Source organism: Colletes latitarsis, chromosome 2 (assembly GCF_051014445.1).
Source record: "Colletes latitarsis isolate SP2378_abdomen chromosome 2, iyColLati1, whole genome shotgun sequence".
Taxonomy (NCBI): domain Eukaryota; kingdom Metazoa; phylum Arthropoda; class Insecta; order Hymenoptera; family Colletidae; genus Colletes; species Colletes latitarsis.
Genome location: NC_135135.1, coordinates 29254018 through 29275311, shown reverse-complemented (window position 1 = coordinate 29275311; position 21294 = coordinate 29254018). Strand labels below are relative to the sequence as shown.

General features: G+C 38.2%; 2 protein-coding genes across 4 annotated transcripts in view; one reads left to right on the top strand and one right to left on the bottom strand.

The window, feature by feature from the left end:
- Positions 1-7413, top strand: part of Milt (trafficking kinesin-binding protein milt) — a 28169-nt gene extending 20756 nt beyond the window's left edge. For both annotated transcript variants that reach the window (XM_076783900.1, XM_076783901.1), the window contains 9 exons: positions 1363-1439; positions 1569-1944; positions 2074-2309; positions 2445-2635; positions 2839-3081; positions 3239-3576; positions 3705-4052; positions 4163-4365; positions 4450-7413. In XM_076783900.1, coding sequence (XP_076640015.1) covers positions 1363-1439; positions 1569-1944; positions 2074-2309; positions 2445-2635; positions 2839-3081; positions 3239-3576; positions 3705-4052; positions 4163-4365; positions 4450-4911 — 2474 coding nt within the window. In that variant the 3' untranslated portion in view covers positions 4912-7413. The remainder of the gene's footprint in view (positions 1-1362; positions 1440-1568; positions 1945-2073; positions 2310-2444; positions 2636-2838; positions 3082-3238; positions 3577-3704; positions 4053-4162; positions 4366-4449) is intronic.
- A 364-nt stretch (positions 7414-7777) lies between these two features.
- LOC143351863 (guanine nucleotide-binding protein subunit beta-like protein 1) lies at positions 7778-9362 on the bottom strand. Of its 2 annotated transcripts, XM_076783903.1 has the most exons (5): positions 9295-9362; positions 9075-9231; positions 8697-8875; positions 8209-8527; positions 7778-8139 (listed from the first exon to the last, which is right to left on the bottom strand). In XM_076783903.1, the coding sequence occupies exons 2-5, from the start codon at positions 9216-9218 to the stop codon at positions 7837-7839; spliced, it is 945 nt and encodes a 314-aa protein (XP_076640018.1). In that variant the 5' UTR covers positions 9219-9231; positions 9295-9362; the 3' UTR covers positions 7778-7836. The 2 variants fall into 2 exon arrangements, with proteins under 2 accessions (XP_076640018.1, XP_076640017.1); XM_076783902.1 differs by lacking the exon at positions 9295-9362 and having other exon boundaries at positions 9075-9269.
- Positions 9363-21294: the final 11932 nt, after the last annotated feature.

Here is a 21294-nt window from a genome sequence, read left to right as displayed (position 1 = left end):
CCCTTGTCAGAAGAAAGAAGTTTTCGAGAAAAATGAAAGAAAGAATTTGTCAATTACGAAAGAAGAAATTTTGCACTCACGGAATATGTATTTGACGTCGTCTAATGATGAAGAAACTTTTCTGAAAACGTTCTGTAACACTGGACCACACGAATGTGGAACAATAATTCGAAGACAATGCCTAATTTTTCAACTGGATTGCGCAAAAAGATAATTTACTTCAAGCAACTACCGCATTGCTGGATGAAATTATTTCTGGGCTTTAAGAAATGCTGTGTGAAACGTGGAAAATCTTAAAAGATGCCTTGATTTTCAAATTTTCGAGGATTCGCTGCAAATTATTGCAAAGAAAGAAGGAAAATAATGAATCCTACGAAGACATGGGTTGGAAATAAACATCGATAATCGAAGCTATTATTCAGAACTTTAAACAAACAGCAAATTAGCTGATTTTATATAAAAAAACTTCAATGTTTTATTTGCTGAAGCAACGTAATTATCTCGAAAGACTTACCGGAAGTGTTCGATGTTAGAAGAACAGGTTAAAACTGTTAATTTGCAAGTAGCAGTATGGTTTCAAGAAGATTTAGATTTTCTACTTCGGGAGAAGTGGCGGATCAAGAGTAATTAAATCGTCACACAATATATTTATTATTTATTAGATATATTTATACATTGCATTCTATACATTTTTTAAATACGCACTTGTATAACAAAATAATTAAAATAAATTTCAAATCGTGCCAAAGAAAGTTCAAAAACATAGCTTTACATATTTTGTCCCTTGCCCCCCTCATCCTTCAAGCCTTTTGGATTCCACCCCTGTTAGATTTCTAAAAATTGAACGAAGGTCACATAGAAATTGCTAGAAACAAAACTGATTGAAAATATTTATACAATATTTAAAAAAAGGATGAATTTGATGTAGAAAAAATTAAATTTGCAGTGTAAAACCTGTATATGCAATTAGTTTCTCTAGCTATTTTCACCCGTCACTATAACAAATAGGCACAACCGAATTTTGTTTATGTAAATTAATGAATTATACGCGACACTCGGCACATTTATCGAAATCGTGTGCAACAAAGGTAGCGGTTATACTATTTAGCGATTTAAATAAGTAATACACAGTCAGGATAATACCACAATCATTTATAAACGTTCATGCTGATATTATATCTTTTTCTGTTCGATTTATTATTTGTATATTTTCTTGTACCACCTTTACTTATTATCAAGTCATCGGTTTTCTATTGTGAAACACGAGCTTGTCTCTTGTTATGTACAATACTTTTATTTATTTATTATAAAACAGTATTTGTGTTATTGTTTGTTGCAAATATTGCTTATTTTGTATTTCAGTTCTTTGTAGCAACCGGGTGAGCCAAATGACCAAGACTTATAATGATATAGAAGCAGTTACAAGGCTTCTAGAGGAGGTAAATGTTGCAAGTAATATTTTATATATATTTACATGTGTATGTACTTTGTAAAATGTTAAATACGACGGACGTAATCCTTGTCGTGGAATATTAAATGGTACGAAAATTAATTTTTGTCATTTACAGAAAGAGAAAGATTTAGAACTAACTGCACGCATCGGTAAGGAACTACTATCGCACAATCAAAAACTCGAAGCCACAGTTACCAGTTTAGAGTGCGAGTTAAAAGAAGCTAATGAAAGGATCACTCAACTAACGCACGAACTTGCAAAAAAGACAGAATTAATTCAAATTCTCACTAACGATGCTGAAGAATCAACCTCTGAAGCCAGCACGCCCACCGGACTTCGTTGCATCAGCCTTGATATGATGCAAAAAAAGATCAGCGTTCTCGAAGATGAAAACAAACATCTTAGAGTTGAATTTGCGAAATTGATACATGATGCTGATTATTCCGAAGAACAAGAAGCAAAACTTGTCAAAGATATTGCTGCTCAACTCGGTTAGTCTATGAAAGCCTTCGGTTTTCGATTTTTCCAACAAACAAATATATAAATGATTATTTTTATTGTATGGTTTTTAAGTAAAAAAAACTGGACTGTTAATGTAGAAAAGTAAATTTTTTATATAGCAAGCGCAAACATGGAAGTGGATGGAATTGCGGACGAGCTTGATAGGCAAAAAGAAGAAAATCGACTGCAACGTGAACAAGTTATCAGTTTGACAGCAAAGCTAGCTGAAACGGAGTTGCGATTGGCTCGGTTGATGGCCGAACATGATGAAGTGGGAGCTACTTTGCTTATCACCCGGGACAATCAGAACACTCTCGCGAGTGAACTGGCTGAGTTCAAAGATCGATACGTAGAGGTATGTTCTTGGATTAAAATAAGTTGCCATTTTATTTGTTGTTTGAAAATTATTATTTAGGCTATTAAATATTATGTCAAATTGTTTCAAATAGCGATAAACAAATAGCTATATTATAATCGTTCGTGTTTCAAGGTGGTGAATTTATTAGCGGAAACTCAAGAACAGCTGCGAAAACAAAGAAAAAGAGGAATGCCAACGGTCAGAGGAGGATCTCTATTTCCCTCGATAGGCATTGCTCCGCAACCAGATTCGATTGCTTCAGAATTGGAGTCTTCTCTGTATTCTGAACTCAGTTTAGATTCTGGTATCAGCGCAGACAGAATGTGCGTTATTTTGTCATTTTTATATAACTGTAACGTAACATTTTTTAAGTACATATTCAGTTGAAAGTTTTAAACGAGCGATATTGAATCTCTAGATATTTTGTCCATAAGTGCAAAAGAGCGAAAGAAAGTTTCATTAATGTTTATTAGTGATAATTATAAATTTAAATATTGTTTTAATTTGCTTTTTTAATATTGCACAGACCTACTTACAAAAAGGTTTTCGAAACTGTTCGAAGCGCTTCAAGAAGTTCATATGGAATTGATGGTGGTAATCAGTTCCCAAGAATAGGTTCGATGACTACGTCAACTTTATCGACTGGTTCTACCGGGCCACGAATGAGTTGCGGGCAATTTCGACCTATGACGTCGGTGTTTCCTAGTCTAGATTCCACCGGGCATAGCGATTCGGAAGGCTCGCTTATCACAGACTCTGAAGATTATCCGTGAGTTTTTTTTCAATATTAAATTTATTTATCCTGTGTAAAAAGAGTTGGTCGGTTTTAGCATTTTGAGTTTTTGTAAATTAGCAAAAATATAGAATTTCTTTTAGCTATTCGATCTCGAAACGAATATACAAGATGGATTTGTGCAAACTTTTAGAGGTCCACAACAAACGGGAGTACCAGGAGCACCTGGAGCAGCAGACCTCGAAGCAGCTCTTCGCAGATTAACACCCGCAGAAGTCCTTGCAAGACGTGCTTGCCTTAGCACCGGTACAGGATATAGTTACGATTACGATGCTGGAGCTAATTCACCTTCGAATTTCGTACCTATCGGTTGTAGAACACCGGATAGTATAATGTCCACCGGGAGTACTGGGAATTTAAGTGGTTACAGTGGAAATGCATGGAGAATTCCTGAGAAATTACAAATAGTGAAACCTATCGAAGGATCGCAGACTTTGCATCATTGGACACAATTAGCAACGCCAACGTTAGGTAATGCTACAGTTTCAATTATAAACGTGACGAATGACTGTATTTTCTATTAATTTAGTATCTTTTACGTACACAATTTATATAAGTTCGATATAAGTCCTTAATTAAGTTAGCGTATTCTACTTCAGGTGGTCTTTTGGAAGAACGACCAGGAGTGAAAACACGAGGAGGTCGTGGCCTGGAAGATTTAGGCCTAGTCACTTTTACTTTAAGCGATCTTGAAGAAGACGAGGAATATACCAATCCCGGGAAACTCTTTCAAGATACAGGCTCTATATATACGTTTACCAATAGTACTGTTTTGCATCCCGATGATCACACGAATGTAACTTCAAGTATTGTGGGCAGTAGAGTTGCAACTGCACCTAGTAGTGCTTTAAATTCCGGGATGAGTACCCCCAGAACTTTAAGTAGAAGAAATTCTACTTCAACGTTTTCAACGACACTTGGTCTTGCGAAGATGCTGAACGAAAGAGGTATTTTATTAATTGAATTACGATCGGGAATAGAGATATGCTTTTATACTTTGTTTAAAGCCTAACCCAGATCTACATTATTAAAATAATTTAAACGTCACGTAAAATAGGTATAAAAGCTGTCACGCCTTCTTGCGTGGGAACTCCAAGTGGCGAGAGAAATTTTACACCTACTGCGACACCTTGCAATAGTCCTGATGCTAGTCCTCCTGAAAGTCGATCTAGTTCACCAATTCCGGAGAGTGGACTTCCTCTGGGATTATTATCCAGCGGAGCAGAATTATTAAAGAGAACGTTTGGCGGAGATACAGAAGTACGTAAAAAAAAAAATGATTTGAAACAGAAAATCTAATTGAATATCATTATAGTTTGAAAGTTACATAATATTTGTAAATAGGTGAAAAGAAAGCGGCCTGCACTCTCCAGATCCGAGAAGAAGGCTCTTACCGGTATCCGTTTAGTCGAAAAGCTCGAAAGGATTGGTATCGATACTATAATGGCTACAACGATAGGTTCGTCGATGTCTCCGCTGGCATTTCAAGGTTCTCTATATACCAGACTTCCTACCGAAAGCCCCATGGCTCAGTTAACTTTCCTGAAAAGCTCCATGTCGTCCAGTGGAAGTCGGGATAAACTTTCGCCTTCCTCCAACTCGAGCGATTCCTCTAAAGTCGCTGGAAAGAGGCAAGATGAATCCGCGCTAAGCAGACAAAGGAGAACCGGTGCTAGAGCTACAAGACCTGACCTCGGACAGGTCACAACTGCAATACCTGTCACGGTAACAAAAGAATCACCCGCGCAGTCTGCTTTAGGAACTATTAGTTCGCTTCTATTTGGAAGAAAAGGTGGATTACTGTGAAATTATTATTTGTTGCGCGTTAAATAAATTATTCAGGGGACAAGGATCGATGAGATTTTCAAAGAAGATAATTGGAGATTGTCGGAACGATGAGAAAACAAATTATGTATGTAACATATTAATATTTTATGTTTAAATTAATATTTTTTAATTATGCATTTTTTCTGTACTTAAAACGAATATAAATATACATAATTATCGATCGATGAAATTAAAACGGATAATCGAATGGAAAACATATAATTAACTCTTTACTATAATAATGTTGTAAACATTGTCCGAATCGAGACGATGCTGTAACATTTCGTTTGAGAAATTGATAATCATTATTTATTAAATAATAGCTCGTGCATTTTCGTATATCGAAGATAAAATTCGATAGCAATTAGAGCGAGTGTTTTTAAATATATTTTTAATATTTTAATTGATAATATTATTTTAAAGATACAGTATTGTCGTGATAAAAATGAAACTCTATACCTTTTGCCGATACTTTATTGGATCTTTCCAAATGTAGAGAAACAATGAGTTTAAGCAAAAAGAAAAGGCCTTGAGCAATGAGTTTAAGCAAAAAGAAATAGCCTTGATCTCTACGGTAGAGTCGAACGTAGAAAAAGACAGTGTAAGTAAAAAAGTGACCAAACTTCAGCTTCGTTTTTATAATGACAACACTGTACGTAGAAACATTATCTCTGCTTTTAATTACAGAAACTCGGTTTTATATCGAAACTGAATAACTGCCGTGTCGTTGCTTAAGATATTAATTAAAGTTATTTCTATTTAAAAAAATATAACATTAATATCGATTCCTGGAGAATGTTTCCAGTATTATGTTCCGTAAAATATGGATTTCGAATGTTAAGTAGCATAACAACATTTTCAGTATTATGTTTATATAGAACTACGTATATACAATTATGTAAATGAACAATTTTTCATCGCTTCGACGGTCTGCTAGTGTTTATTATTTTAATTTTGAAACGCAACTATTTTTTATTAACTAGTTCAGTTTTTAAACGATTCATGATAAGTATCTAATTCGTATTAAAAAAATTAAAAAAAAAAAAATTAAAAAAAATGACTATTTCGTAGAATTGCATAGAAGAAAAACAGAAATAAACTTGTTAATCATTCTTTCTAGTTGCTCATCGATCACAAAAAATCAATCCAGATACATACAAGTAAATAATTTGAAGTTGTTAGTTTATTTTTTACACACACACATACATATACACACACAACAGAAAACAATGTATTATGTAAATTAATTTACATTGTATAGAGAAAAACACAATACTAGTAATAAATACTTAAAAATCACGTAGAATGCTGCACGGTGCTGCATCATGTAACTATGAAATGCTACCAATTTGTTCAGCGCGATTTTTATGAATAATTAGTGATTTGTTTTTGTTATCACAGAATAGAAGTGAATTTCTCTTAAGTGAAAACGTTCAATGTAATTATTATTATACATTATTTTATATTAGAGACAGTTGTTCAAAAAGTCCAAGGATTAATCATTTTAAAAATGAAATATTGATTAGTATCGCATTAGTGGTATCTATTTGATACATTTAATTTATTTTATAATTTCATACGCGTCGAAATGTCGTAAAAATAATGAAGAAAGCTACTAAAAAAGAATGCAACGTTAATAATGCACGTAAAAAGCAGATAAATTGCATCAAACGTACAGTCAACCATAATTAGTATAAATTAATTTGTAAACAAAGTAATAGAAATTGCGCGGGGAAAATATATCTCGAGTAAAAGTCGCAAAGAATTTTGTAAGTCGGAGCACAATTTTTAGAGACAAAAAACATTTAAGGTATTTTGTGTTAAACAATTTTTCTTTAATTATATTGATGCATTTATCGTGAATGTTTTAATTATTATATTTTAGATGAATTAGTTAATTAAATCGCTGCTATTGTCAGTCTCTTGCAAGAGACTTTACAGTTAGTGCAGATGATTAATTAATCATCGTTTATTTATCGATCATTTGACTGAAAGAAAATGTTTTTAACGATCGAATCAATTTTTTAGTTGGTAATTTATCTTTTGTAAATAACTTACTAATTAATTGATAATGGTCTAATTTCTAGATCATTTCTAGTGCAATGACTAAAAATTACTTAATCAAAGAACACTTTACCAATGACTTTGAATTTATATAATAAAAAATGTATACGCAGTTATCTTGTTAACTTAAAACGGAATCAAATATCTTTAGTTTCGTACGATATGATATTGATAGGTCAATAACTGATCAATTATTTTTGTAAATAATAACTTGAGGGTATTCCTTTTGTTTCGCTTTCTTTTTTTAATCGGTTGGAATTTAAAGAAATTGATTGTAACGTCGTAGTGAATTTTGTGGTGAAATGTTATTTTATTCGCGAATGGACCTCTGTCTTGTATCATAGGAAGGATTGTTTAACAGGCGCAGCCTTGTACATAGACAGGTACTGATTAATAAATTAAATTGAAAAACTTCAAGGTATTTTCTATTTTTCAAAACCACATTTAATTCGATCAATAATTGCTTTCATTATTAAATAAATGCAGAAACATATTTCTCGATCAATTTGTACTTTATCAGATATACGTAAGTATAATTATTTCAGTACCATTAGTAACATTTCTAAAACAGTTTCTTCGCGATTCTAACAGAAGTGTGTAAGATTAAAAAAGAATTCAATAATCAAGAACATGGAATAGCAATAGAGAATAGCGAAGGAGGTTGAAAAACTAGATTACAAAGAGAGGACAATAGTGTGCGACAAGGATAAGGAGAATGCCGACGAGAAAGAGAGGGGGAATCGTGTGCAACAAAGACAGGAAGAATATATACCAGTCAATTTTAAAATTGAATAACAGCTGGAGTATTAATTAATTATTTATATAAAATTTATACAAAATTTAATTATAAATATCCCACAATGCGATATATCCATCTTTTGCAGCTGTTGCCATCAGATATTTATCATTGCATGTATTTACTCTCATTAAGGAAAAAGCAATATCTTGTACAGTGTCTCTGTGTTGGTCTAAAACAGCTAGTGGTTTTAAACTTTTCCAAGAATATAATCTAACTCTACTGTCCCACCCTCCAACTGCTACTATCTTGGCATCTGGTCTTATAGCAATTACCGATGTACCAGAATTTTTCAATGTAACTTTAACTTTATTGCACAGTAAATAACTTTCTGATAAAACAAATATCTAAAAATTACAAATTTATTCTTCTTGTACTTTTTCATTGTTATAAAATTTAATCTGTATTAATTGTACCTGCAATTGATCGGTGGGACTACCGACAATTCCCTTCATCGAAGCAGTATCAAAATCCAAAGTCATGGGACACGAATCTGTGGTCAAGTAGCTTAAAATGCTTCTTTGCCTTATGTCCCATAGAATTACTTTGCCTCCTTCATACCCAGCTAAGACCAACCTTTTATTTTTCAATGGTTTAATCACCATTACATCTCCTAGGTTTTCAAAATTTGAAGGATTCAATTTCAACTCTATGTTAAACGTATTGGATGACAATATTCCAATGTTGGATTCCTTAAGCGGTACAAATATTTCATTTTGGGAAAATGCTTGAAACCTACCAGACATTTTAAATTTATTATATTCAAACCAATTTGTATCAAACGATTTATAAATTTTTCTATAATGTCACATATAAATAATATGCATTTTATAGCTATTGTTATTCCCTTTCTTTTACAGTGCTCTATTATATAGGAATAGATTATTTTTATGCCTAAAAGTACCTGCAATAGTGATAAAAGTCTATATTGATAGATTTGTACAAGCTCCATTGAGATTCTGTTTTCTTATACGCTTTTATTACTCCACATTTATGTTGTACAAATAAATCCTTGTCATTTAAACTCTGTAAACTTAAACAAGAATCTTGTCCTGATTCAATCTGGCATAATTCTCGATTTGTCTTCAGCACAGAGAATAATTTATATAATAATTTTAGAAATTAAGTAATAATGCTTAAGAGATATGTAATACGTTTTAGTTTTTAATTTAGTTTTATAGTTTACAGACGCGTATATCCCGCTCAAAGTTATAAAAGTTAAAAAAAATTGTTAAATTTATGAAATGAACATAAAATACATCTGTCACAATGGTTTATTTACTTTTAAATCCCAAATATGTACTTTGCCTGTTGTAGTACCCACAAAAAGGTGTTCTACATCAAAGTTCGATTGAAGAAGAATACAATGAATGCATCCCATATCACCGCGAAAAAGATAGACTGGATCCGGAGAAGGTATAGCCATTGAAACAAATTTTCTGCAATTTATAACTTTAATATTCACACTACAAATCAAGCTTTCAACTGCAAATCACACGTACGTGAGCTCGTGGAGTATCGGAAAGTCCCGAAAGTCTCAAACCCTCTGGTGCTAAAATGCCCAAGTTTGTCGAGAACTTCATTTAGCGTGGACGATACGAACTATTCCACAACAAATTTGGACGTTTTAGCAACAGAGGGCCTGACGTCGGTAAATAAGTGCCATCTAGCGTTGGAGGTAACGAACTATTCCACGACAAACTTGGGCGTTTTAGCACCAGGTGGTTTGAGGTCGGTAAATAAGTGCCATCTAGCGTTGAAGGTAATGAACTATTCCACGACAAACTTGGGCGTTTTAGCACCAGGGGGTTTAAGGTCGGTAAATAAGTGCCATCTAGCGTTGAAGGTAATGAACTATTCCACGACAAACTTGAGCGTTTTAGCACCAGGGGGTTTGAGGTCGGTAAATAAGTGCCATCTAGCGTTGAAGGTAATGAACTATTCCACGACAAACTTGGGCGTTTTGACACCAGGGGGTTTGAGGCCGAAAATAAGCGCCATCTATCGTTGAAAATAATGAACTATTCCATGACAAATTTGGGCGTTTTGCCATCCGGATTTCCAAAGTGATCGGCATATTTCTAAAATGCTGGCGGCCTTGCGAAGAGGTAGCATGTATCTTATAGCTAAGGGAATAATTTGGAGAGGAAAAGAAAGGTAAAAATAATGAGTACACATAGAATTTTTTAAATTATATCATTTATTGCCATAGATTTACATTATACAAAGCTTATATCATGTCAGTAGTTGCCAACGAAGGTCAGCAGTGGTCAGCAGAAGCCACCAAAATAATAAGAAAAAAAATTTGTTGTTTCTCAATAGTTAAAATACGATGGCGGGGGGGGAGGTACTTTGTTTATGTTAACCTACATAGGTCGCAAAGTAAAAATGCCTAAGCAGTCGAGATTCCAAATCGTATGCCATTGACGTGAGTTCGGATTTCAGTTGTTCAAGAACGAGAAGGCAAATGTTAGCCTTTCTCTCTCGACTCCCATCGAGAAAGGGGGCACGTGTCAGTTAGCCTTTGTCGACTTTCCGAAACTCCACGAGCTCACGTACGCGTGATCTTCCATGTGTGAGTAGGCCACCGGGTGCTGAATCTACCATCTATGCAAAAACCTCGGAGGGTCGACAAAGACAAAATGACATATGCCCTCTTTCTCGATTCACCGAAGCTGTCCAAAGTAAGTTTGGACCGTCTCGTGGGAGTCGAGAGAGAAAGGCTCACACTTCCCTTCTCGCTCTTGAACAACTAATATCCGACCTCCCGTCAACAGGTCTCCACTGGCTTCTGCTGACCGCTGCTGACCACTCCTGGAATTTCTGACAACGTATAACGATTACTACTGACGTCTGCCAGCCTCCGCTGGCCTCTTCTGACCGCCGCTGACCACTCCTGGAATTTCTGACAACGTATAACGATTACTACTGACGTCTGCCAGCCTCCGCTGGCCTCTGCTGACCGCTACTGGCCACTCCCGTTACTTCTGACAACGTATAACGATTACCAATGGTTACTGTCAACCTCTCCTAGCCTTTGCTGGTCTCTGCTGACCACCGCTTATATTTCTGACAACGTATAACGATTACTACTGACTTCTTCCTGCCTCCGCTGGACTCTGCTGACCGCTACTGACCACTCCTGTTACTTCTGACAACGTATAACTATTATGACTGGCTACTGTTAGCCCCTTACAGCCTCTGCTGGCTCCTGCTGACCACCGCTTATATTTCTGACAACGTATAACGATTACTACTGACTTCTGTCTGCCTCCGCTGGACTCTGCTGACCGCTACTGACCACTCCTGATATTTCTGACAACATATAACGATTACAACTTGCTACTGCCTGCCCCTGCTGGACTCTGCTGACCGCTACTGACCACTCCTGATACTTCTGACAACATATAACGATTACAACTTGCTACTGCCTGCCTCTGCTGGACTCTGCTTGCCACTGCTAGCTTCTGCTGACCACAGCTGACCACCCCTAATGCTTCCGACAACGTATAACGATTACTACTTGTTACTGCTTGCCCCTGCTGGACTCTACTTGTCTCTGCATGCCTCTGCTGGCCTCCGTTGGCCTCTGCTGACCGCTGCTGACCGCTGCTGACCGCTGCTGACCACTGCTGACCACCGCTTATATTTCTGGCAACGTACAACGATTACTACTGGCTACTGCCAGCCTCTGCTGACCTCTACCAGCATCTCCCGACCTAAGCTGGCCTCTGCCAACATCCCCCGACGTCAGCTGACCATCGCTGACCACTGCTGACCGTTGCTGACAACTTGTGACATGATATAATATAATATAATATGTTTATATGTATTAAAGTTTTGTATAATGTAAATCTATGACAATAAATGATATAAGTTCGAAGTATTTAATGTGTTCTCATCATTTTTTACCGTCCTTTTCCTCTCCAAATCATTCCCTTACCTATAAGATGCGTACCACCTTCTTCGCAAGTTCACCAGCATTTTAGAAATGTTCCGGGAACTTTGGAAATCCGAATTTGACCTTGACCTTGGCCCAGTTCCGAAAGTGGGTCAAGGCCATTCGAATCTTAGAAAAATTCCGGGCAGTTTGAGAATCCGGATTTGGCCTTGACCCAATTTCGAAAGTGGGTCAAGGCCATTCGAAATTTTAGAAATCTTCGGGCCAACTTGGAAATCCAAATGGCCTTGACCCAATTTCGAAAGTGGGTCAAGGTCATCGAATCTCAGAAAAATTTCGGGCGCTTTGAGAATCCGGATTTGGCCTTGACCCAATTTCGAAAGTGGGTCAAGGCCATTCGAAATTTTAGAAATCTTCGGGCCGCTTCGAAAATCCGGATGGCCTTGATCCAATTTCGAAAGTGGGTCAAGGTCATCGAATCTCAGAAAAATTCCGGGCGCTTTGGGAATCAGGATTTGGCCTTGACCCAGTTTCGAAAGTGGGTCAAGGTCACCGGCATTTCAGAAAATGCTCCGGGCACTTTGGAATTCCAGTTTTAAGTAGAGAAACGGTTTCTTATAACTAAGGGAATAATGGGGAGAGGAAAAGAAAGGTAAAAGTGATGAGAACACATAGAATTCTTTGAAATTATATCATTTATTGTCATAGATTTACATTATACAAAGTTTTAATACATGTACATCATGTTAGAAGTTGTTAACAAAGGTCAGCGTGGTCAGCAGGGGCCAGCAGAGGGATGCAGAGGCATGCAGAGACTAGCAGGGGCAAGCAGTAGCAAGTTGTAATCGTTATACGTTGCCAGAAGCATCAGGGGTGGTCAGCAGAGGTCAGCAGAGGCTGGGAGAGGCTGACAGTAGCCAGTCGTAATCGTTGTACGTTGCCAGAAATATAAGCGGTGGTCAGCAGAGGTCAGCAGAGATCACCAGGGGCGAATAATAGCAAGTAGTAAGCGTTATATGTTGTCAGAAGCATCAGAGGTGGTCAGCAGCGTTCAGCAGAGACGAGCAGAGGCATGCAGTGGCAAGCAGAGATCAGCAGGGGCGAACAGTAGCATGTAGTAATTGTTATACGCTGTCAGAAGCATCAGGGGTGGTCAGCAGTGTTCAGCAGAGGCCAGCAAAGGCATGCACAGGCAAGCAGAGACTTGTAGGGACATGCAGTAGTAAGTATTAATCGTTATAGATTATCAGAAATACCTGCAGTGATCAGTAGCGTTCGGCAGAGGCAAGCAGTAATCAGGAGCGGATTTCAGTGAAAACTAAATAATCTTATCAAAGATTATTCATCAAAGATTCTAGAGTATTGTCAGAGACGAGGTATACGAGTAGATCTTTCACCCAATGTATTATTTCGGCTCATTTTTATGGAGTCTCGAACCCTCATTATCATTTTTGTGCTATTTGTAATATTACCAACAGATTTAGAAATGAATTTCAATCCCAGCACAGTCAACTCACATGTATTTATGTACACACTACAGTTGTCAGTCCATCAATACTAATTCAGTGAATAGTTTGTCATCGGACCACCATCCATGAGAAGAGGGCGCTAAAATCACCCCTGAATTTTCAGGTCGGTATGGCAGTCAGATTGGGCCACTTTCAGTCCATAAGGTGTAAGGTCTATTCGTATACATCGTCTGTGGTGATAGGTCTACTCGTATACCTCGTCTGTGGTGAAAGGTTTACTCGTATACCTCATCTGTGGTGAAAGGTCTGCTCGTATATGACACGTCTGTACTCTTACGTGCTTACTTATAAGTGTGGATTTAGAAAATATGGGAGAACTCAACTTGTGTCTCGAGAAATTTTTATTATTCTGACTCGATGTTTAAATAATTTGCGTTAAATTCATTCTAACAATAAACAAAACGTTAACTCCAACTCTTCTAACATACCAAACCTTAAACACAGATTATCCTAAATTTTACCCTACAGTCAGTAATGTAGAGCGCTGCTGTTACCCACGATAAACTTGGACGTTTTATCCTAGAGGGCCATGACATAGAATGAATGGCGGGAATTTTAAATTATATAAATTAGTTTTGAAGTAAGTTTATTAAATAGACCGATATAAATAATCTCAAGTTAATGTATATTACGTTTAACGCGATGTGAAACTATGTTGTGCCGAGTGATGCTGAACAGATACAAGCAGCTGAGCACAGCCATGCGGAACGAAAACCGTTGTGCTCAGCCACATGCAACCAATGCATACAGGTGAGTTTGACCATGCTGAATGGAAACGACTAACTACTTTTCCACCCTTTTCATACTCTTCAAGAAGTTATAGATTTGACCACATTTACCAGAAATTTTCATTCCATGAGCAGCCCTCAAATTGGAAGGTCACCAGGAAGCTGCACTTCTTCCTTGTTCACTAATAGGTACTCACTGGACCTTCAACCCCTCGCCAACCATTGTTGATTTTCTAGTAAAAGTTGACAACTGATAAGTGATTATCGTGGATTGCTCATGGAATGATATTTTCTTGCATATGTGGTCATATTTATAACTTGTCGAATGATTTGTTACAAAAAACAATGTTTAAACAATTAAACAATGCGAAGAAAGATGCAAACGAGTAGAAACAGAAAGGAAATATTGAAAATTCTTATCCTTTCTTTTATTATAAAAAAATGAAATTTAAGAAACATAACCGTAGACATAACAGACATAAACGCAGGGTGACGATGATCTTGACGACACGTATAAACTGTCCAACGTTTAACGTGATTTGTTTTCAAGAATGGTGAAGTTTCTTAGCCCTGCGGCTCCGTGAATCGTTTATTCAAATATTGGCCTTCGCGATAGCATCTACACGAATGCAAAAACCGGACACAAGAAGAGGATCATCGATTACATAGTGATTTATGCAAATACTTGTACCGCGCTTGTAGTTTCCGGAGTTCTCTTCGGTTTTGTTTCAATACAGAACGTATCTGTCAGATGGCGACACGTATACTTGCTACATTTAACCGACATTTTTATCAATAAATATACTCGTATTTGACGCTACTGTTTTCTCACAACTTCCCTCGCAGAAATATTGGTTTAAAAATAACTATTAAATTTCCTTTTAACACTTCATCGCGAGCAAAGTAGGGTTTGAATTTTTTGGGACGTTTCTATCTTTTTTGCCTTCTACTTCACATTTGATTTACTTAAGAATCAAACTAATCGTTATATTATAACTACAGTATAACGATTTTTATATGCAGTTAGATTTTGTTCCGAAATATCTCATTCTACGGTACAAATTTTAATTTTTCTTCGACGAATAATGAAAAACGATTGTTTATTTTTTATCTGTTGTTTAATGTATTTCTCCGGATAAGAGTTTTGCTCGTCGTTGCGCGTAGCTTCCGTTCGACACGTGGCACCGATGCGAACAATGTGAAACCAAAGAGGAGCAGTGCCATATTGAATGCGCGACGACAGCGAAATGGACCTTGCATCGAGCCAAGATCAAGGTACCTGATGAAGCCTCGTTTGGAGTCACAGTTCCCCGTGGGTATGATAATACGCGCTCTGTGTGCGAGCTCCGCGCGCGCACACACATCGTCCACACATCCACACACGTCCACGCTGCTCGACTCGCGTCTGCGTGACCTACTAACTTATCCAGGCACACGCACACACGCGCACGCGGATGCACATTCAGCGCACACATCGCATAAGTGCCACATAAGTGCACGAACGAGACTCAGGACCGCGAATTTTTTTTTTATCCTCGCTCAACTTTCGGTTTACGTATCCTTTATCGCCCATTTTGGCCAATTTGCATTTTCCGATCGCGTCACACGCCGGATGTACGATCCTTTTTAATGCAATTTCAATTGTTGGCATATTTTCTATTTCATAGCCAATCAGGGGATTCAAACTTGGAACAACTGATGCTCGACGTCATCTTAGCTAGCATATTTGATCGCAAGAATTGAGTATATTTTTCATTGAAGAAACTAGGGGTGAGACTTGAGGTGAGGATCGACATCTATCTACACTCTGTTCAGCAAGAAATGACAGGAGCGATAACTAAACACTCAAATGATGGAGCTGATCGTGCATATAGTATATTTACCAATCGAATAACAAACTCAGATGCTGTATAGTATTATAGTACCAGTCTCTTTGACTCTTGATGTACCTTGATCCACAGGGCTACACTTTGAATGGACAACCTCAATTTGCGAGTATTTTCTATCCTCTGACTCCAGCATTGAATGGGTGTAGGACGCGAAATTAACATCCTCCTCAAAGAAACGGATCGACACCAACTCATAATAGAGATGCTGAACGAACCTGATCACAAGCAAATTATTTATTAACCCTCCCGACACTTGGTACCATCAAGAAAAGGTCCTCCTCGTCTCAAGTAAATAATATTAAGTTTTACAAAAGTCAGCCATCGCTGCACCAATGTATAAACTCTCAGTCGCGCGAAAGCTTTCGTACTTTCAAACGAATCTGATAACGAAAAAGAAAATTCATTTTTTCATCGTCCCCTAATGGGAATCCCCCTCGAATTGCCAGCATCACGCTTCTTCCTACTTCGCTTTCTATCGACCCTCGGATACAATATCTGCATTCAGTACAATTCACAGCGTTTCTCGGCTTTCCTCCCGGCTGGCTGCTAATTAGTACGAATTCCGCGATCCGCCCGGGGAGATACGCATCGATGCATAATCCATAGAAAAGTATCAGGGATTATCTTTCGGTGATTTTCATGAAATCTTCGCACACGACGACTCGCGCGCGCCCGTTGCATTTGTCTCACGCAGACCTGGAACGCCAGTCTTCTCCGTTTCGTCTTACACGCGCGTGCATTAGTGTACGGTGATGTAAAGGTAAGCGTGCAGCTAGCGATGGATCTAATACCGTAACGTTCACTCTTAGTATCGGATAACAAAGCAGGGGAAAAGGTGGAAATTTAAAATTCAAGAGGTGCATTCGTTGGGGGTAGAAATGGTAGTTTAACGATCCAAGACATTGTGTCAATAATTCTTTAGCTTGAAGATTCAACTATTTTGAAGGCAGTTTTCCAAAAGTTTATTAGAAATTCTTAGCAATTGGGGGTTGGTAATATGGGCCGAAATGAGAATTTTTCTTACAGATTTTGTATTTTATCGACAACGATAGAAAGACTGAAACTGAGGGAGTCTCCCATCTGCAATCACATTATGTATTTCAATAACAGTTAACGTTGAACTTTCTTTCACAGACTCGACTCAAAACAAAAAAGTTAAAAAGTTTACTCGTTCCGTTCGACTCCTGGTTACAACACGTTGTGCAAATAGAACAGAGTCTAATAACAAATGACAATATAGACAGTTTCTGCATATCTATTTTCAGTGCAATAATTTGGTATCGAATTGCTCGGATATGAACGACGCGTATCGTATCAGTCCCATCGCTAGGTACAGGTACATGCAGGTAGCGTATCCGCGGAGAGAGGGGGGAGGTTGGGCCTCCCGATGCTCGATTCGAGGAGGGACGGGGCGGAGAGGGCACGTGGGGTCCCATAGAGCGGCGAGTAGCTCGTAGGGGCCCGCACCCATACGTTCGCGAGCCGTGAGTAGTGTTAACGGCCTTGCTTTATGTGGGTCATGAAACAAGGTCCCACCAGCACGAGGAGCACGAGAAGCACGAGGAACACGAGAGAACATAGCACGCTCGACTCGAACCCCGGTCTTGGTACTTCCATCCCAGTTCACATAAACGCGAGCGCGCGTGTACACACACATACACACACATAGAGCACAATGGCTCGCGATTTGACGAAAACAGAAAGGCAAATGGAGCATCATCGATCATAGTTATTGCGAGCCATTGTAACAACTTACGATCGTTTCAAAAATCGGTAAACAAGGACGATCTAAATCTGCGATTCTTCGGGACTTGCGCTCCATGGGTGAGCAATGATTTGTAAATCTTTTATCAAATAATAAAGGAGCCTTGAATGAAAAGATACTTATGAAAATGTAGTTATTTATGTAGTTGAACAAACGATGTCGATACAAAAATAAATATTGAGAGATTGGTGAAATGTTGCACGATTAATACGACGGTATACCGTTAATTAATTTTCTGATGCACTAAAAATGGCGAAAAAATTAGTCAAGTGGTTCTCGAGATTGTTGAAACCAGATTGACGAATAATTTTTTTGGTAGGGGAGGATGTACTAGATTATCAAGAAGATTTATTATTTGCACCGTTTCTAGAGAGCAGCAGAATAAAGCTGGAACGTTTCAGATGCTTGGAATGACTTTACCTTATAATAATTGTGCCAAAGAGGTTAGGAACATTCCGTGCACCAGTCCACCGACGCAGTTTTCTACAAAGTGCACCGACTAACGCTGCACCTTTCCTTTCCGGGTTCGCGTCGAAACGATCCGATCGGTTCTACATATGGGTGCTTCGTTACCGCGTTTCCAATCGGGCAGATTTATTCGGATGTTACGCGAATGATCGGTGAAAGATCGCGTACGGTGAAACACGCGGACGATAACGAGGTGTCGACAACCGATCCGCGATTTTGTGGATTATTCGAATAGCAGACACTCGATAATGATGGGGCAACAGACGCGCTGGGAAATACTGGACTAGTGGTAACAGTACTCGGAGTACAGTTATTGTACAGATTATAGTAATAACGCTAAACGTGGAGTGGTGTAACAATATTGATTGTGACTCGTATTATGTTAATAGCGAGAAACTTTCGCGCTTGGTGCGAAATACTATCACCGTCCGGATTAACGCTTTAAATACCTCCCAATATGGCGTCGATGCGTCAGGTAGATTTAACCTAGATCGGTATTTTCTTGAAATAATGAAACTGTTTGCTTTAGAATTGCTCCTCATCGAGTAGGAAGGTCGTTACGATTTATAAAACTGTAATTGATGATCCTCCATTTTAGTTTTAGCCTCGTCGATGGATGTTTGCAAGATTCTTCATCAGAGTGTTGGAATCTTGTGGATTTCCTCGGTGATATAGTATATGTTAATATTTCTATTGCTATTTCTGATTTCTAGGGGTGTAATTGAATTTCTTTCACGCCCTAAACCCCCATATCGAACATTTTCAAGAACAGAAACGAAGAACAGCTAAATACTGTACGTTCGACCCAAACAAAGAAAAGTGAAATTCATTGGTTATTCAAGCCAGAAAAATGGTGTTCCGTCCTAGATCCGCCGGGAGGACTCATTAGTACAGCTTTTCTAGCGAATCCTGCCTGAAACGCGACTTCTAGATCGAAATTAGACTCGCCTATCAGATTCGTCGTTATTCTTCTCTCGTAAATAAATATTCTCCGCGATCTTCAAAAACGCCCACGTTACGAAGCGCAGTATCAATCATACTTTCACTGCTGTTAAAGTGGATCGTGTAATTAGTTGCAACTCGATCAAAGTTTAAACGGTTCTCGCGGAGAACTCGGATCTCGAAAGATCGGTTCGAAACTTCCTTGCTTAAAATTTGAAACGAACCTCGATTTTAATTGAGACGTCTTTGATGTTGCGCGGTGTGTAATTTCGTGATGGGACCGTTAGAATTCGGGTGTTAGGCGTCTCGCGTGTCCCACGGTGCCCCGAACGAGTGATCGAGACTTTAAATTCAACGGGGATCGGTAACTACCAGCGTGGCAGTGTCAGTTGGAAGCTTCTAATCGCGGAAGGTGGTCTGACCACGTATCAACCTAAACGGCGATACTTTTCGACGGCAACCCCGTACGATTTTCACCGTGTGCGTGCACGCGCGGCAGCCACGATGCCAAGAGAAATCGAACTTGATCGTTAAGCGAGCCGCGACGTGAGCTCGGCCCATTAGCCGCGTTCGAGGCTGTTCTGCCGTGCACAAGAACGTAAAGACGATGCCAGAGGAACGTGTGTCGCACGGTGCTTCGACGAAACCCGAAAACGTGCAACACCGGTCACCAAAACATCCACGGACACCGACAGGATCGTTAGTTGATCGGTACTCCTCGAATAAAGCATAGAAAACTTCGATTTATTTCTTACAAGATGCGTTGGCTCTATTCTCTGATTAACTAGCATTTATTTAATCGATTTCAATCAGAGCTTAGAGCAATATACGTACCATGGAATTTTAGGAAAATTGATAAACCCTTTCTTGTTTGTTCGATGTTGTGTTTTGGTACGTCGACATTTTTAAATTATTTACCTATTGAAACACCTGAAGATTGTTGTATGAAATTTATTTTTTGTATCTCTTTAGATTTGGGATCAGTGTAGGGAAGCTTCGATTTTCAAAAACAAAATTAAAAATTGTTTCTTGTTACTAATTTGTGAACTCTGATCTCCGTCAATTTGAGAACGTCATCTACAAGATATACGAATGAGTTTTTCAGAATCTATTAACTTATGAACTCTAATCCCTGCCAATTTGAGACGATCGTTTACATGAATGAGTTCTTCGAGATCCAAATCAATCAAGTTTCCACGAGTATCTCTATTCGATGACTGCCTAATATGTCTAATAAAATAATTTATTAAGTAACGGTAACAGTAAGTGAAACCAACAGGACTTTCAATAAGTGACGAGTGTAAATTACATCTGCAGTCGTCTAGCTTTCGAAGCTGATTCAATTAAAAGTTTTTCTGTCGCCTCGTGTGATCGAGAGAGATCCTTCCCGTTTCTTTGCCTCGTATACGGTTTCGTGCATAAGATATTAGGCTCGATGTAATCGCTACTGAAACACGCATCGTGTTTCCGTAGATTTCACCGTCGATGATATTGTCATTATGGTGCTGCATAGCAGTTTCTATTATGATGTTCGAGACAGGCATTAATCAATCACATCGATGTCGTATTCAATTTTCATTTTGTTAATGAAATATTAGCGTTGATGTGACAGAATAAAAACAGTGAGTCGAGTATGGTGTCAGGCCTTGCATGCCTTTTGCGTTTCAATTGGGAATCGGATATCGCCGATGAAACGAAACAGGCATCTTGTTCTAGGGAGGAATTAGACTAAAAAATCTGCAGAAATATGCAGATACTAATAGAGAGTATTGCGACGTCTAAAATCTACTATCTATAAATATGAATAAAAATTTCCATAAAGAAATCGAAAATTAATTTGTAGTCCTAATACGTTCTCTATTGTAATAGTATTTTAATTAATCCATTAGTCCCATCGGTCTATAATTCGATCGGTATCGTTCCCATCGCTAAAGATAGCAGCGAACAATCGTTGTCATTCCGTGTGTACAATCGATCCACGGGCAGATAGCGAATCGTGACTGGAGGAGAGGGGGACGTACAATGGTAATTAGGAATTCTTATTTAAATGGAGCATCAGATAAGGGGAAGAACGGCTAGATATAGCTATTCCACGTGCGACGAATTCTTAACTGTATTTCTTTTCGTTTCACCCCCCACTCTATCACCGTCGTTTTTAAAATCGTTTCCACAAAGTAGACTCGAACGCTCATTCATGAACGTCCGCGTCGTTAATTCGTAAGTAAGATCTAGGTAACCTTTAATGACCCCTTAATTAGAGGCTAGCGTGACTCAAGCGCG

What these genes read in the sequence shown, in the direction of transcription:
- LOC143351863 (XM_076783903.1), bottom strand. Translation starts at nt 9,218, where the DNA reads ATGGCTATACCTTCTCCGGATCCAGTCTATCTTTTTCGCGGTGATATG. An exon ending in TACATATTTGGGATTTAAAA is followed by an intron (nt 8,876 to 9,074) that starts GTAAATAAACCA and finishes TCTGTGCTGAAG; the next exon opens with ACAAATCGAGAATTATGCCA. An exon ending in GACTTTTATCACTATTGCAG is followed by an intron (nt 8,528 to 8,696) that starts GTACTTTTAGGC and finishes AATGTCTGGTAG; the next exon opens with GTTTCAAGCATTTTCCCAAA.